The sequence below is a fragment of the Tasmannia lanceolata genome, unplaced genomic scaffold (genome assembly GCF_043159265.1).
Source record: "Tasmannia lanceolata isolate RefF3 unplaced genomic scaffold, GAP_Taslan_0.1 ptg000005l, whole genome shotgun sequence".
In the NCBI taxonomy this organism is placed as follows: domain Eukaryota; kingdom Viridiplantae; phylum Streptophyta; class Magnoliopsida; order Canellales; family Winteraceae; genus Tasmannia; species Tasmannia lanceolata.
This window is the reverse complement of record NW_027518682.1, coordinates 22,049,746-22,068,476: the sequence shown is the minus strand read 5'-3', so window position 1 is coordinate 22,068,476 and position 18,731 is coordinate 22,049,746. Positions and strand designations below refer to the sequence as shown.

At 39.4% G+C, this 18,731-nt stretch overlaps 2 protein-coding genes across 2 annotated transcripts; one reads left to right on the top strand and one right to left on the bottom strand.

The window, feature by feature from the left end:
* The first annotated feature begins 244 nt into the window (after positions 1-244).
* On the top strand, positions 245-1,843 carry LOC143876851 (protein AAL-toxin resistant 7-like). The gene is made up of 2 exons (XM_077378539.1): positions 245-1,447; positions 1,640-1,843. Exons 1-2 carry the CDS (start codon positions 351-353, stop codon positions 1,686-1,688), a joined length of 1,146 nt encoding a protein of 381 aa, XP_077234654.1. The 5' UTR covers positions 245-350; the 3' UTR covers positions 1,689-1,843.
* A 1,036-nt stretch (positions 1,844-2,879) lies between these two features.
* LOC143877974 (isocitrate dehydrogenase [NAD] regulatory subunit 1, mitochondrial) lies at positions 2,880-18,178 on the bottom strand. The gene is made up of 4 exons (XM_077380337.1): positions 17,316-18,178; positions 14,286-14,525; positions 4,468-4,546; positions 2,880-3,368 (listed from the first exon to the last, which is right to left on the bottom strand). Exons 1-4 carry the CDS (start codon positions 17,859-17,861, stop codon positions 3,094-3,096), a joined length of 1,140 nt encoding a protein of 379 aa, XP_077236452.1. The 5' UTR covers positions 17,862-18,178; the 3' UTR covers positions 2,880-3,093.
* Positions 18,179-18,731: the final 553 nt, after the last annotated feature.

Below are 18,731 nucleotides of genomic sequence, written 5' to 3'. Positions count from 1 at the left end.
CAATTTATGTAAGGATAAATTTTGGATTCTAAAATAAAAGTGGCATTTTTGTAGTATACTAAGAAAAAAAAGGGTATTTTCTCCGTACGTCCTTCCAAGTACCAACTACCCAGTAAATCCGGAATTAACATTAACATCCTCATCTTTTCCAAAATGGGTAAAAAGAAAGGGGAAATCCTAGAATGTCTTGAGCTATTTATAACAACCATGAGTGACACCCCTCGAGCAGCTCTGCCGAGGAGTGTACTTTGCATCCTAGAAAAGAAAAACCATGATTCTCCCAACTCACCCTTTTTCCACATTCCTTCCCATTTTCTTCTAAATAGAGAGTAAAAACAGAGAAAAAAAAAATGAGGAACAAGTCCTCAAAGCATAGCAATGAAATAGAGAAGCTTAAGCTCAAAGAAGAGCCTCATCTCTCTGGTGCTTATATCCGTAGCCTTGTTAAACAGCTCACTTCTTCAAGAACCAAAGAACCCATGAACCCAAAATCCCCAGTTGGTCAAGATAGAGATGGGTCTCCACAAAACCTTGCTAAATTTAGTGAAGGTATTAGTGAAACCCAATCCCAACCCCAACCTCAAACTCCACAACCCAAAAAGCAAGTTAGGAGGAGGCTCCACACTAGTAGGCCTTACCAAGAGAGGCTGCTAAATATGGCTGAGGCAAGGAGAGAGATAGTCACTGCACTGAAATTCCATAGAGCTGCAATGAAACAAGCAAATGAACAACAAAAACAACAAAACCCACAACCCCCACCATCTTTAGAACCCTATGAAATAAGGCTCAAACCTAAGAGAACCCCAAAAATATACCCATCCAACACCACCTTTTCTAACTACCCCAACAACCACCCCTTCACATCTTTCCCTCATCCTCCTCCTTGTTCTTTCTCTTGGGCTTCTCCTCATATTGCACCAATACCCATTAATGAAAATCTCAATCTCACCCTCCCAAACCAAACCTTAGGCCTTAATCTCAACCTCCATGATTTCAATAACATAGACACTACCTTTTACCACAACAATAGTGAAAACTCATCAATCTATTCATCATCCTCTTCATCTTCTCCCACACTTTTAAGCACTGAAATTCCGTTGGCCTCAAATGTGTTGTATCCCAATGGAGACTTACATCAAGCTATGGACGACGAGGAAATGGCGGAGATCCGATCAATAGGAGAGCAACACGAGATGGAGTGGAATGATACTTTGAATTTGGTCACATCGGCGTGGTGGTTTAAGTTCCTTAAGACCATGGAGATTAGCCCTGATGAGAGGAATGAACAGAGGGGAGATGATGGTTTTCATTTGTTTGATGAGATGATGGACATTATTCCAGCTTGGCTTAATGATGGTGTTGTAGGAAATGCCAGTGAGAACTGCTTCTTACAAAACCATTTGGATGATTCCTGTTCGGAGTGGTTGCAAGAAGATATCTTGCCTTGGTAAGGAAAATAGGAACAACATTTTATTGCTTCTTTGATTTGGGTTTTGCTGTATTTTATCAAATTTAAGGACTAATCATTATTGTAGTTAGAAACTTAGGTTTAACATAAGGGTTTTGATTCACTAGATATTCATATATTGTTATTAATTTAGTTTTTAGTATTAATTTATTGTACTTTTTTTTTTTGCAGCTTGGATATTGGAGAAATTGAAGGGGTGGATGGTGAGTGGTTAGCTTAGTGAGATGGATTATTTTTGTCCACGGGTCTTTTGTTTCTTCATGTTGCTAATAAAGCTTGCTGTGAAATGGCAAATGATTCAAGGAAATAATGTAGTGGAAAAGGAGTTCTGAATCTCCTTTGCAATATTAAATCCAAGAGTCTCCGTGCTCCGCATCTCTTCATTTCAACTTCTTTTCTCGCTCTACTGTGGTTACGAAATGGATTAAAAAATAGGCTTTTAGGAAAATGATTATTGCCATTGACGAAATTAAAAACAAAAAATTTGTTGATGAGTGGGAATGAAGGTAAATGTTGAATCAATAATTATTAACAGACCAAATGTGAAACAGTGGGCAAATTAATCTTAACCATCCATCTGTGAGTCATCACGAGAAACGGTTAAGATATTTTGTATCATGGCAAATCCATGGTATGGATGAGAGCATAAACAAAGCCAGGTAAAAAAAAGAAAAGAAAAAGAAAAGATAGATAGAAGTTATAGATCGACTAGCAAAATGACATCTTACATGAATATTGATGTAATGGCCCTTCAGTAAGGGCACCCTAATAAGCCCAAGATCTCATGCAGAAAGGAGATCCTGTCTGCAAGAAAAAGGGATAGAAATAATAATCGATGGTTCATCTCCCTTGTTTTATTAATTAAGGCCCTGTTTGTTTTGGCCTGGTTTAATTTGGATTTTGTAAGCCATTATTCATGATTTGCAAATAATCATATCTTACTTCAAGACCATTTGCTTATAAGATTATGTGGAAGTAACTTTTAGAGGTATCCATACACCGGTTTTGTTATGGCTGATAAGATTCATGAACCCGTTCACCTTACATGTAGTGTGGATTCATGTTCTACATTGGTTCTTCTCCTTTGATGAAGAACAGCCACAGTTCAAAAAGGGTTTTTATAACATCTCTCCGTATATTGCAATGTGAATTATCTCTCCGTATATTGCAATGTGAATTACTGCAGGCTATGTTTTTCATTTCATTAAAAGGATAAATGAATGTTTCAATGTTTGGTAAACTCATTTTCTATGGAAAGTTTTTTCCAAAATTGAAAATTTTCCTTTGTTTTCAACAAGAAGTGCAAAACTACTAGGTCCTGGCATGTTCTATCGAGTAAATCCTGAAAAAGAAAAAGAAAAAAAGAAACAGCTGCAGCAGCTGAGATGAATCCAACATCATAAACCCCTCAGGCAAGCCGAACAAAACATGTGTATTGATTGAGTTAATTTAGACATGAAGACTCAGATCATTCTGAAGCAAAAAAATAATGTTTCCCGATCAGGGCAAAAGCCTAATAACCAACAATAATACAGAAACAAAAGAAGATGATCAAACTCTGAGAATTTAATGATTTACTATATTATTTTTCAGACAAACACTGGTTTTCGGAGCAGAGATTGAAATTAATCTAACACTGCTAGGATCGCGTCCACAACTTCTTGGGTGGTGCTTGTTCCTCCAAGATCTTTGGTCCGGTACTTACCTTCTGCTATCACACGCTTTACAGCTGTTTCTAGCCGATCAGCAAATGAAGGGAACTGTAAATGCCTCAACATCATTGAGGATGAAAGGAGCAAGGCAACCGGGTTTGCCTTATTCTCCAACACAAGCTTATCGTGCCCAACGTTCCCTGCCGAAGCACCTTGCTCAAAAATGGCATAGTCGGCGCCAACATTGCCTGCAAAATGGTGAATCGCCATCACTAATTTGATATGAGGGTATGGGAGATTTACAGATCTTGTAAGAAATAATGTAGGGGTGTCAATTTTCCAGGCCCAGTGAAGTCCGATCATGAGAAAAATACCCATGATACATATATAATAAGCACTGCAAACTTCATAAGCCATCACTACCTTGACCAATGTGAATCTGTAATGATAAGAGGGATTTGCTAGGGACCATCCTAGAAGGCATTTTGCGGATGGGCTGTTTCATGTGAGAGAGCCACAGATGCCCAGATGAATTAAATTAATAAGACAAAATCTGAGCCTCTGTGGCTGCTCTCACATGCAAAAGCCCACACGCAAAATGCCTTCTGTGATGGTCCCTAGCAAATCCCATGATAAGATATTCGAAGAAGGCAGAAAAAACAATGCATCTAATTAAGAGAACTGTAGTTACTGGCAACCAAGTACCAAAACTAAATTAACTACAAAACTCATCAAGTCAAGAGCGAACCCAGTTGCCTGACTAAGTTGATATATCAACGCGATTGAATATACTCAAGAAACTTGTTAACTAAATCAAATCTGGACACTTAATCTATCTTTTTTTGTTTTTTGTTTTTTTACTTTAAGAATGATAACTTGATCACGTGTACACATTGAAATACCAACATGACCTGGTCAAGTATTCAACCAAGTCTAGTGTTGACTTGGGATTGGGCTCTCAAATTTTCAAGCCTGGTGTGAATATAATGATTATGATGGTTTCCCATTTTGAAAATTAGAGAAAACAAAGAATAAATAGAAAAGAACAAAAACATCACAAACACCAGTAGCACATGGATAGATATTTACATTTAAGATTTACGACTGTGTCAGTGATTAAGTCTGCATGGACTTCAGGCTTTTCTTATATCCTGATCAACAGGACTGCTAAAAATTCTTTAAAAATAAGCGGCTGAAGTGACATTTTTTGCTTAAATAAACTGGTAATAGTTAATACAACCTTCAAAAAATCAGAGACTACTAATAATTTGACATATATTTAAAAAACACTGAATGGAAGTAGAGGAAAGGAATTGAAAATGTTGGGAGTCTCTTGGTGATGTGTACCTCCTGGCATGACACCAGTGCCTCCAGCAATACCCGCTGCTGTGTTTGCCACCAGGTTACCATACAGATTTGGTGTCACCTGCAAATTTCAATAACACAGCATTAACTTCATTAGATGGTCAGATGTAAATGGCCATGTATTAGGAAACAGTACTAACCAAGACATCCAACATGCCCATACATTTTCAAGTATATAATTTTTTTTTCAATAGCGAAGAATTGAATTAAACAGAGAGAGAAAAACAGGGACACCACGACGATCAAGATGGTCAATACAAGATGAATAACAACAAGAGGAAAAAAAAAAAACACAACAATGAACTTGTCAAGGAGGAAGTCGAAACTCTCTAGAGCCTCCCTAGCAACTCCTTCTCTTGTTAGTCTATCAGCCTCCTTGTTAGCCGATCTTCTTACATAATGGAAGGAGGTGGAAGATCTCAACCCTCGGTCCTTAATCTTGTTTATCCAATAGGCAAATCGCCAAGGAAGGGAGAGACTTTCCATCAACCATCTTATAACATTGACCGAATCGCCTTCCACTATGACTTGATCAAAGGTCTTGGGCTAAAGTAGCCCAATACCTTGAAGAACCGTTGTAATCTCCACCTTCCTCATTGGAATCCACAAACCTAACTGGGAGTGGGAAATCCCATTTCGTTTCTCCACAGTCATCTCTAAGAAAACCGCCTACTCCAGCCGGCCTTGGATTCTGCGAGCTTGAACCGTCAAAGTTCAGCTTTAGGTAGCCTCAACTAGGAGGGAACTAGGGTTAGGAAATGGGCGTCCTCTGCTTGTCACTGATGCAATCCTCTTTCCACCCATGCCATAAATCATACGCTGAGACCTATGTCGCATAGATTCTTTTCCCTCCTATGCCGAATCCGTGTCGACACGTCTCCACATCCGAATAAGACATGGATTCACGTGAGACACACCCAGATTCTTGTCGTAGCCGTGTCCCGCACGAATCCTGTTTTCTTCGAGCGAATCCAATTCATCATTGTCTCTTTTGAAATGCGAATCCTATATATTTTCTCTTTATATGTATATTTTCTTAACTTTTTGTATATGAAAGCACAACCCGTACACTTTTAATAAAAACTCTAGCGCCTCGAACCTCGACCCGCTTCCTCCTTCAACTCTCATAATACAATACTCGCCTCAACCCTCTACCCTCAATTTTTTCATGAATATATATATATATATATATATATATATATATATATATATATATATATATAGAGAGAGAGAGAGAGAGAGAGAGAGAGAACGGTTTCTACACACAAGTGTAGATAAGTTCTCTACACACTAGCTTAACATACAGTGGGGGCACACATTGTTTGGGTGATCCAAACCATTCATTTGATGGGCCCTCACATAGACAGGGTGTGCCCAAAAAATCAGCTTCATAGGATCATCCTAACCCTTTGAACCGTGGAGGCAAAAAATGGACAGATTTGTGAAGGTTTATACACGTCCATTTTACCTCCACAAATCATAGGGTTGGGATGATCCTATGGAGCTGATTTTTTTGTGGACACCCTATCTATGTGAGGGCAACTTATCTACACTTGTGTATAGAAACAGTTCTCTCACTCATTCCTAAGGTGTCACCTCATATAGCTTATATGAGGTGGCGCTTAAAAACATAAGGGGCCCACTTTGTTTGGGGTAATCCAAACCACTCATTTGAAAGGCCCTTGGATGGATATGGTGCCTACAGAAAATCAGATCCATAGGATCATCCTAACCCTTCCATTTATGGAGGTAAAAAATGGGCATATTTGTGGAGGTTTATACCCATCCATTTCAACCTCCACAAATGGAAGGGTTAGGATGATCCTATGGAGTTGATTTTTTGGGCACACCCTATCTATGTGAGGGCCTATCAAATGAATGCTTTGGATCATCCAAACAAAGTGGGCCCCTTATGTTTTTAAGCGCCACCTCATATAAGCTATATGAGGTGACACCTTAGGAACTCTATTCTCATATATATATATATATATGAGGAAAGTGAAGCTACACACTCGTGTAGCTAACTTAGCTACACCGACCGCTACACTTAGCTACACCGACGGCTTAAAATACAGTGGGCCCACATTGTTTGGGTGATCCAAACCATTCATTTGATAGGCCCTCACATTGATAGGGTGTGCCCAAAAAATCAGCTCCATAGGATCATCCCAACCCTTCAAACTGTAGAGGCAAAAATGGACAGATTTGTGAAGGTTTTTACACGTCCATTTTTGCCTCCACAAATCGTAGGGTTGGGATGATCCTATGGAGCTGATTTTTGGGCACAACCTATCTATGTGAGGGCCCCTCAAATGAATGGTTTGCATCACCCAAACAATGTGGGGCCCACTGTATTTTGAGCACGAGTGTGTAGCTACACTTTCTCTCTCTCTCTCTCTCTCTCTCTCTCTATATATATATATATATATATATATATATATATATATATATAAATTTTAAATTTTGAAAATTTTATTTTATTTAAAAATTACCAAATCCGAATCCTACTTTTGGGTGTTTGCCGAATCCAACACCTCGAATCCGTGTAGGAACCCGACACGCGAATCCGAATCCATGCAACACTGGCTGAGACGAACCTAAATTTAGGTAGAGCCCTCACCCAAGATATGGTGAGCGCCATCATCTTCATGAAGATGAACTGGAGGCTTTTTGCAAGGTCCCTAAACACTCTGGAATTCCTCTCTTTCCATAATACCCAGATTGTAGTTAGTAATATCACAATCCATAGGATTTTTCCTTTTTGAGCCAAGGAGCAAAGGACCAACTTTGTAGCAGATTTTTCCTTATCCAAGTATTCAATTATACATTTTATAACTATTTTTACGATAAACAGACCCCTATGTTGGTATACGTAGCAATATTAGGAGAGTTGTTTAAGTCTTTAAGACTACCCTGGCACAAGCGTGTCTCAATATCATTTTCCAAAACTTTAAAAGATAATGCAGAAAAATAACAAAGATCAAGAAAAAGTTAAGAGGGCGAGCCTTGGCGCAACAGTAAGGTTGCTCCATTTTGACCTGATGGTCACGTGCTCGAGTCACGGAAACAGCCTCTCTGCAAAACAGGGGTAAGGCTGCGTACATCTAGCCCTCCCTAGACCCCGCAATGGCGGGAACCTTGTGCACTGGGCCGCCCTTTTTTTATCAAGAAAAAGTTAAACTAAGGCTTTGCCCAGGTAGTGTGACAGACTTTTGAAATATGGAGTGCCCTTGTTATAGATGTATATAGCTTGACTATAAAGTATACGTCAAGAAAGTGCAGTCAATGAGAATGGAAGTCCCATGTGATCAAGTTGGATTGGAATCATTGGACCGACCCGCCCTGAAACCAACTGATGTAGAACAAATCTACAATCAATGCTCCAATACTAAATAATATCGAACAAGTCTAAAATTGACGCTTTAATCCCAAATAGTGTAAAACAAATCTAAAACGATGAAACAGGAGTCGAGGGGTAGATCACAGATATCCATTATATAATTCAAATCTGGAATCAAATGAGGAATTACATATTATAGAAAAATTCACAAGTAACCTTCCTTTAGTAGAATAAAGATCCCAAAGATGAAACTTGAATCAAAACAAATCAGATATAGGTTGATTACAACAATAAACCAATGAACTTTTAGAAATTTGCAGAAAATTTACAACATAAATCTGCCAAGGGATGGATTTTCTTCTCTAGAATAAAACCCACGAACAGAAAAAACTGTAGAACTGCACACAATCTCCCTTCTTTCTTATTCCAAAAGTCATAAAACAAAACTCCTTCAAAGCAACATCCCAACGACATACACACTTCTCCCATGGTGATAGTCTAATTAGATTACAACTCTATAAGAAAGAAAAAACCTCTAAAAGAAAAGAGAAAAAAAAAAAACTGGGAAGAACTCCCTAAATTAAGGACCTGTAACCAAGGTTTTAAATTTCAGCCGAAATCACTGAAATCACCTAAACGTTCCGAAACTGAAATTGCCAAAATTTACCAAATTTTGGCGAAATTTAAGATAAAATATTAATTTTTTATTCCTTCAGCTGAAATTACCGAAATTTCGGCCCAAAAAATGACATTTCTAGCTCCCATTACAGAATTTCGGCCGAAATTCAGGGATTTCAGCTAAAATTTCGGTTTTGAATAGGACCGAAGTTACCTCCGAAACCGAAATTTAAAACCTTGCCTGTAACATACTAACAGTCCTAACACTTAAACTCCAACCTTGGGAATTGTGACATGAAAAGTCCTAACACTTAACCAGAAATAAATCAACTTGATGACGATTGTAGGAGCGTGGGGCCCAATAAGTGGGCATATTTTCCCAATAAACCTTTAGGAATTTTATTTATATGTTATTTAGTTCTAGTGAAATTTCTCCCCTCAGATTTCTCTTCCCTCTTCTTTCTCCTTCCCTTCTCTTCTTTCTTCTTCTCTCCCCTTCCTCTCTTTCCCTTTTGTCTCTTATTCCCTTTCCCTTCTTCTTCTTCTCGTATTCTTCTTCACTTCTTTCCCTCTTTCTTCTCTTTCTCTTCCCCTGGCCTGCATCACAACTTCAGTCCCAAACTCCAACCATATGAATAGTGAGCAATGACGTGAACAATAATGGGAATACTACTGTGAGCCCTCTGTTATTCTAATTCACTTAAGTGACATTTCTTGAATGACTCTTTCTTGATTCTTGTGAAGGGTGGGCCCCATCTGCGTCACATTGTCCTACATTGAACAATGATTGTTTTTTTACCCCTCTTTGGCTCATGCTTTAACTCCTATCCTGAGTCGAAATCTGGCTATGAAGCTGTACTACATCACAACCCAAGCTGGGTTGGATATTCCAACCTGTCATGTTGAGCTTTCATTAGCCAAAAAAAAAAAGAGGGTTTGGCTTGGGCTTGGGCTTGGTTTAGCCCATAAGACTCATTCCAACCCGAACTCGACCACCACGCAAGCACACGCACACGCACAAACAAACAAACAAACAACTTTTCTTTTTTCCCGTAACTATGCATCCCTAAGACCCTAATAGACTAAACTTCCATTCTCGAGCAGGTATTCCCCCCTCTAGTTCTTTTGTTTCATTGCCTTGGATTCTTATTTCTCCCCTTTCCTTTGCAATCCCTATATTGCATTCCTTCCTCTCCACTGCAGCTAATCCTACATTGTAACTTGTGTTATTGTTTGAAAGGAATTGAGTTTAGACTCCATGATTCGTCTCTTCTACTTGTATATCATATCTTTGGGATTCATCATATTTAAAGGAGATTTCGGATGGTATCAGAGCTATGAGATCAAGAAGATTAAGATCTGATGAACTACAATGAGATCAAGGTACTTCTAGTCCCAAACTCCAACCCTATGAATAGTGAGCAATGACGTGAACAATAATGGGAATACTACTGTGAGCCCTCTGTTATTCTAATTCACTTAAGTGACATTTCTTGACTGACTCTTTCTTGATTCTTGTGAAGGGTGGGCCCCATCTGCGTCACATTGTCCTACATTGAACAATGATTGTTTTTTTACCCCTCTTTGGCTCATGCTTTAACTCCTATCCTGAGTCGAAATCTTGGTATGAAGCTGTACTACATCACAACCCAAGCTGGGTTGGATATTCCAACCTGTCATGTTGAGCTTTCATTAGCCAAAAAAAAGGGGGGGTTGGGCTTGGGTTTGGTTTAGCCCATAAGACTCATTCCAACCCGAACTCGACCACCACGCAAGCACACGCACACGCACACGCACAAACAAACACACAAACAACTTTTCTTTTTTCCCGTAACTATGCATCCCTAAGACCCTAATAGACTAAACTTCCCTTCTCGAGCAGGTATTCCCCGCTCTAGTTCTTTTGCTTCATTGCCTTGGATTCTTGTTTCTCCCCTTTCCTTTGCAATCCCTATATTGCATTCCTTCCTCTCAACTGCAGCTAATCCTACATTGTAACCTGTGTTATTGTTTGAAAGGAATTGAGTTTAGACTCCATGATTCGTCTCTTCTACTTAGGGCTGCAACAGGGTCGGGTTGGGTCGGGTTTTTCAAAACCCTAGCCCAACCCTGGATCCCATTATCTCGGCCCTGACCCGCCTTGACCCTGAGTCAGGGCCGAAAAACCTCAACCCATTGCCCGCCCTACAGGGCTCAGTGCTGGCCCTGGCCCGCCCTGATTGGCCCTAATTGACCCTAGTGCAAATACCTTTTAAGAGTACCAAAAATAAAGAAACCACTTATCATATAGAACAAAATGATCAATAAACAGAGAAAGGGAACAAAATAAGACAATATGAATTCAACAACATGACGAGCAACAGAGACAATTAATAATAATAATCTAAAGAAACATCAATCCAAGATAATAGAAAACATTAGCAAAAGAAACATGCACAGATGGTTCAATTTTATAATAGAAAACTTAGGGTCAGGCCGGGTCAAGGTACCTGAGGCATTAACCCAGAACCCGACCCAACCTGAGTCAGGGCCTAAAAAAATGAACCCTGACCAGCCCTCAGGGTTGGAAAATCCAGCCCTGACCCTGTTCAGGCTCAGGGCTGACAGGGCCAAACTTGCTTCTACTTGTATATCATATCTTTGGGATTCATCATATTTAAAGGAGATTTCGCATGGTATCAGAGCCATGAGATCAAGAAGATTAAGATATGATGAGATCAATGAACTACAATGACATCAAGGTACTTCTAGCACCCCCCCCCCCCCCCCCCAACAACACAACACACAAGGTATCAGAGCCATGAGATCAAGAAAATTAAGTTCCGATGAACTACAACGAGATCAAGGTATCTAGCAACACACACACACACACATACATACCACTTTTTTCTAAGCCTTATGACCAGCACAATGTTTGTTAAAATAAAGACAAGCAAGTGTTGGCAGCTGAAGTCGTCAGAGGGGTTGATGAACCAACGACATTCAAGGAAGCCATTTCAAATGATAAATGGATAAGAAGAAATAAGATCATTTCACAAAATGATCTGTGGAGGTAGTGACGAGACATGCAAACAAGAACATTGTAGGCTTCAATGGGTATACACAGTCCAAAAAAAAAAAAAAAAAAAGGGAGAAGAAACCATTGAAAGACACAAGGATTGACTAGTGTCCAAACGGTACAATCAGAGATATGGCTTTGACTACAATGAGACATGCATTCTTGTAGTCAAAAGTACTACAATGAGATTCAGTAGGAGATTCATCCAAGTCTTGGCCAACATCTTTGGGAACTTGCATTCAAATGGATATAAACAATGCATTATTTTCATGGGCCCCTTAAAGAGGACGTCTATATGAAACAATAGAAGAGCCTGAAGTTGGAGATAGAAGCAAATATGTAAGTAAACTGGCTAGGGCTCACACGGGATCCCAGTGTGTGGTTTGAAAAACTAAATCAAGCACTTAGAGACAGTGGATACAAGAGAAGTATATTTGATAATCCTTGTTTGTAAAGCACATGCAGTCAGGGATTATTTTGGTTTTAGCATATGTTATCATAGGAAGTGGTAGTGATGTCATTCATAAACTCAAAAATAGGTTGAAAGGATCCTTTGACAAGACGGATCTAGGGCATTTTCATTATTTCCTCAGAGTAGAAGTGGAAAGATCTAAGGATGAAATGCGCCCACCCTAAAGGAAGTATACACCTGATTTACTTGACAGGTTTTGCATGATGAATTGCAAATTGCAAGCCTGTAGATAGTCCTACTGCTTCTAATAAAATATTCAGTGATAGAGAATACAAGTTAAAGATCTACTTATTGAAGTATGGTATGGCCCTTGCAATATCTAACTCTCATTAGGCCAGATATTAACTACAAATCAAGTTTGTTGGCATTTGCATGACTCTCGAGAGGAAAATTTCCAGGCAATGAAGCGCAATTTGAGATATCATAAACGACTATGGATTGTGCAAACACTTATAGGCAGTGAAGCGCAATTTGAGATGTCTTAGAGGCAAGGAATAAAATTTTGGTTTCGGCCACAACTGAAACCAAAAATTTTCAGTTTCAGCCGAAATTTATGAATTTTAGGCTGAAATTTCGGCAAAAAATTGGAAATTTTGAAAAGAAATTTAAAAAAGTAAATTTGGCCAAAATTCCGAAATTTCGGCCGAAATCTGGGCCGACACCGAATTAATGTACTTTCAGTGTCGGCCTCTGCCTAAATCCGAAATTTCGGTATTTCGGCCAAAATTTAAAACCCTGCTTAAAGGGACCATAGACCATGGACTGTTTTACAAAATCAGCCACGATAGTAGAGTTAGCAAGAAGCAGAAGATAGTATCCGATCAAGTGCAGAAGCCGAGTATAGAGTGATGCCACAATTACTGCGAAGCTCACATTACTCACATTACTGAAACGTCTTATGATGATGCTCCATCGTAGGTGAAACACTTAAGTGTTGTTTGTGACAATCAAAGTACCATCAAATTGTCAAAAGCCTGTCTTTCATGCCAAGACCAAACATATTGGTGCATTCCCAAATCAGCATAAATAATCAAACTCAGCAAGAGTTTTCAAAGAAATTCTAAGCTTTAGAGTTCAACCATCAAAAGAAAACAATTCGTCCCAACATGTTCCACAAAATAGTCCCTAAAAGAAATCAGCTATCAAATGAAATAGAAATCAGACCTCAGACAAATCTGTCCGAAAAAATCAGATCTATCAACAAACTCGGAAGGGTGTTCTTTGGGATCATATCAACAAACTATCAACAAACTGGGAAGGGTGTTCTTTGGGATTATATCAGGAACAAGATTGACAACCTAACTAGAGGGAGAGAAGCTTCCTTTGGTCATGTTTTAAGAGGGGCTATTTTTTTTATGACATAGGGTTTCCCCTACGCCTTTTAGACGCGGGGGTGGGCGCGGGGAAGCCTGGGGTCTAGAAGAGTCTAAGGTTGGAGGCGCCGTGAGAGCGTTAACGTAACATTTTCATCATATGTCTTTCAAAATTCAAGTACATAAAAATAGTAATTTTAAACTATCTTCATATAAATCTTTCAAAATTTAAGTACATCAAAAGTAACAATTTCTAACCGTTTTCATTTTCATGCTCTCTTTCCTCATGCCTTCTGAAGATTTGCCTCCGTGCTTGCTCCAATGAAGTACTTTGAACAGTTTGAGGAGTTACTAATAGAGTAATAGGAGCGGGTAGGGAGCGCCATGGGAGCGGTTTCCATCTCTTCAAGATCGCGCTCCCTGGAAGCTTCTTCCTAAGGAGCGCCGAATCGAGGTTCCGAGTGGGGAGCGGCACCACAAGGGAAGATTCCTGCTTCTGAGGGCGGGACTAATCCCTACGGATGCACGCAATCACCCGTAAACCACGTGCATTAGGTAACTAGGGGGGATTCGAACTAGTGTCTATGGGGAGCAAACCCACGACACCAGCCGACGTGCCAACCTTGTCCAGGTTAAGAGAGGCTAATAATACCACTGATTTGTTGGCCAAGGAGGGGTTAGTAGGATTTCTTAGTGGAGGGAACCTCTGCCCCTTGTGTAAATATTCTGCCATGTATATGTTTCTGTTTTTTCATAAAGTTGTTATCCTTATAGAAAATGAAATCCTAGAAATATGCAGCAACAAAAATGTACATAAAATAGAGGTAGATTATGATATCAACCCATCAGAATATAAATGCAACAAAGTTACCAACTTATCATAATATACCCAAATCCAAATAAAAACCAGATTGGGTCCGTCAGACGCATCAAAAAATAAATACCCACCAGACAAGTAATCATGTGAAGTAGATGAGTGTGAACACTACAGTAACATACCATGACATCGAATTGCTCAGGTTTTGAAACAAGTTGCATGCAGCAGTTGTCCACGATAATCTCGTTGTACTTTATACCAGGGTACTTTGTAGCAACCTCCCGACAAGATTCTAAGAAGAGACCATCTGCTAGCTTCATAATATTGGCTTTGTGTACAGCTGTCACTTTCTTTCTGTTGTTAAGGTAGGAATACTCAAATGCATACTTTGCAATACGCTCTGAACAGAACTTTGTTATCACCTAACAAAGCCGTGGATGAGAAACAAAAACATATCCAAAAATGGCATCTCCAAAAAGAAACAAGAAAAGAATAGAAAGAAAAAACTAATGAGAAAATATAACATTTGTGGGAAGCTAGAGTTGAGAAGCAGATGTCAAATAACAAAGACACAGATGAGAAACTGCTAAAGTATAAAAGATTAAATAACACCTTCTCCAACAGCTTAAGCTTTTGGAGTAATTGGTTGTTTCACATGGTATCACAGCAAAGGTCCCGAGTTCAAAACTCGTCGATATTAAAACTCTACATCTAATGGCAAACCCAAAAGAGGGACCACATGTGCCACATGTAGGCCAACCCTAAAAAGAGGGGCCACATGCGAGGGGGAGTGTCAAAGTATAAAAGATTAAATAACACCTTCTCCAACAGCTTAAGCTTTTTTTTTAATTGGTTGTTTCACAGAAACAAAAACATATCTATAAAAGACATCTCAAGAAAAAAACGAAAAAAAAAAAGAACAGAAAGGAAATAATTAATGAGACAATAAAACCATTCTGAGGGAAGCCAAATTTGACAAGCGGATGCCACAGGCTTCTTATGGTAAGATTCATATATTATTTCAATCCCATCTCATCAACCAAGTATAAGAGGACTAGCATCAAAATGACATTTTAGAAACAAAAAAAATCTAATTGGCACTTATGGAACATAAATGTGCAATACCAAAAGGACTTAGTCTGATGAGTGTCTGCTATCCATGGTAGCATTATAATTGGAAGTTGGAGCATAAACTAGAGCCAAATTCTCTAGACATATAATGTAGAATGTAAGAAGTCGTGACTATCTCCATACTGGATTTTCTTCATTTATCTATACTGGATTTTCCTCATCTTCTTTACTTCTATTCATATTAGTAGGATGACAGATGACCACCAGATATCCATAATTTACAGCATTATTATACTTTGAAGCTGGAACATAAACTAGAGCCAAAGTCTCTAGAAATATCATATTATATAAGAGTTCAAAATTATCTCCAAAATGCAGATTCTTCATTTGTGTTTGTTAGTATTGGTATTTTTATTTATGTATGAAGATCATATACTTTATTGACTTCTAAATGTGATGAGATATTTGTTTATTGTGTACGGATTTAAATGGAATTCATATTATGCATGTGATTTAAGGTTACAGGGGTCTCTCCCTCAAGGGACTGAGACTGTGTCCTTTGGGAACACAGTAGGATAACTGGTCTAGTGGTGGGGTCTACATCAAAGTGAGATCTGATTCTCTGGTCATACATAGACATAGAGTCAGACAACTGGGACCAACATGGGAAAGCTCAGGATGCACGTGGTTACATGCGTCTGATGACTACACAAAGCAGTATTATCGATATCAGTATGAGAGGGGAATCTCAGTCCACATAAGAGTGTGCATCCGCGCATGCACATTTTCAAGGATTTAGGGATGAAAATGCTGTCACCCTAATTGATAATACTCTCGCAGAGGGTATTTGATCCCCTCAGACGAGGTTGCTCAGATACTTAGAGATGAGGATTATGTGTTGCACTAAATGAGTTTCTGGCGGCTTTGATTCATCCGAAGTGTGATCCCAATAGAGGAAAATACTACAGTGTTTTGGGTCAAATGAATAACTGATTGCAAGGGTCATCCCCAACAAGGGATCTCCTCAGTTTTCTTATCTTTCTGCCTTATATGTGTGGCTAAGAAATGATCAGTTTTGCCTAACTTAAGAGTGCCCCAAGCCTGTCTCTTGATAATGATTTGTTCATGGTTTTTCAACGTATGTATATATATACATATAATGATTGTGAAAGGTATTCAAAATTGGATCAATAAGTACATATTGTATCAACAAGGGATCCCCACACTTATTAATTCCTAAGCTCATCTATAATACAAGCTAATTACCAATGGCCCACACTCCTTTTAAGCACCCAACTAATGATTATAGAAGAATAATTTCAACAATTAGCTTCCTATTTAAACTGCTTCCAAACAACCTTGAACTTTCCCAAGAGCATAAGTGTGCTTATTTCTCACTTAAAGGGCCCAAAAATGCAAGCATCATGTTTCCTCTCTCATCTCTAAACACTCATAAACCCTCTGGATCCTTGGTTGTCTATCGAGCTCCAATAGAAATTGAGTTTGATATAGCCAAGCAGTCAGTCTCCACCGAACCTCAATGCTTCCTCATTACAGCCCCCTCTGCAGCAACTTCCTCCAATTATAAGAACACCTTCTCCCTAGTTCATCCACTTGGGGGGAGTAATAGCACCTTCTCCATAATCAATCATTGTTTAAAAACACGGATGCAGGTCAAAACACAGCCAGAGCAAATCCTAGTCGACTTGGCACGACACAGGCGGCCGAGTACTCAATTGGCGTGGTCATACCTCGGAAGAGTCAAAGGAGTTTTGATTGGCTCTATAGGGCAAACACATACTTGGGCAAGAATTCGGCCAAGGTAAAAGGGAGTAGACTCGGGGGAGTCTTTGATGACGCGGGAGAGTTTTGAAACTAGGGAATCAATAACAAAATTGCTTTTTTTCTTGTGCCCAAGTAATGGGTAGCATAGAATTACTTATGCTGCTACAGACACAGTAAACTTCCCCCCATAGTTCATCTACTAAGGTACAATTATATACCCCAATGACCCCCCCAAAATACCATCCATCTCAAATTTCAAAAGACAAACCCTTACAATATATGCAATATATATACATGTGTGTATATGTGAGAGAGGAGATGAAAAAGGAAAGGAAAAGACAAAGAAGGATCAATACCTTGAGGCTCTCGACTACACCGGGAACGACCTCATGCTCGAGCCCCGAATACTCCCCCTCAGTATTCTCCCGAATGACAACAATATCTACGTTCTCGTGACGAGTGGGTAGTCCTTGGAGATTGAAGCAATTGACGAGCGAGGCGTAGAGATCAAGCTCTTTCCTCAGCTGGACGTTGAGAGAGCTCACACCACCGCCCACAGGCGTCGCAAGCCCACCCTTCAAACAAACCTTGTTCTTCCTTATCGAATCCACAACCTCTTGAGGAACCTTAGTCATGTCTCCGTGAACCTCATAGGTCTCGAAATAAACCGGAGCGTGCATCGCCTCCATCACCTGCTCGACCGCACCGGTCACCAGAGGTCCGATCCCGTCGCCGGGAATTAGGGTTACCGGTCGAGGTGAACCGTCCCCTGGCCGGGGCATGTAGGTCACAGATCTTCGTGTTTCATAACCTAATCCTAACTGAGGAGGAGGATCTGATGGAGAAGAGATTGATTTCTTAAGAAGTTGCTTCAAGATCGGTAGGGTTCTTCTCGTCCCCATGGGAAATCTGTTCTAAGTTTTTTTTTTTTTTGCGAGGGAATTTGGAGAACAATTCAATCTTGATGTTTGATCCCTACTGTGACGGCAATTTCCTAACCAGCTTCGAGAAAATGCGAAAAGTAGCAAAATTCATCGTCCATTTTCTTAGGGTTTGTAGAAAGATCATGCCTCAAATATACTCCCCCAATTATAAAAAAACATTTCCCAATTTCGAGCAGGGAATACTTTTCGTGGAGGGTCAACGGTCCTGATGTGTCTAGTCTAGAGAATGCAGATTAAGAGGGGCTGAATGTGAATTTTTTTTGGGCTCATCTGCCCTACAATTGAATGACTCACTTAAAATCAACATTATAATAAGAGTACTTATATGATGCCCTTTGACTCAGCAATTAGGGCTGCAACTCGGGTCGGGTTTTGGAGAACCCAACCCTACCCGAGAAATATCTCGGGTCAGGTTTTTTTTTCGGAAAACCCACGATTCCCAAACCCGGCCCTACCCATGATAAATCTCCGGTCGGATCGGGTCGGGTCGGATTTTTTCACATTGACGCAATTTTTTAAGGAAAACTCTTGTTTGGCAAAGCAACTCAACTCATAGAAGCAGAAATTACACTCACATTACACTTGAATCAAACAATGATGTAATTACACTCACAGTACACTTGAATCAAACAATGCTGTAATCAAGCAATGTTGTAATTACAATCAAACAATGCTATAACACTTGAATCAAATACTTGAATCAGCTCAACTCATAGAAGCAGAAATTACACTCACATACTATAACAGTGGGTGCGTGGGTTTTCACTTTTAACTTTTAACTAACAATAGAAGAAAAAAAAGTACATACTATAACTTATGTAACTCGGG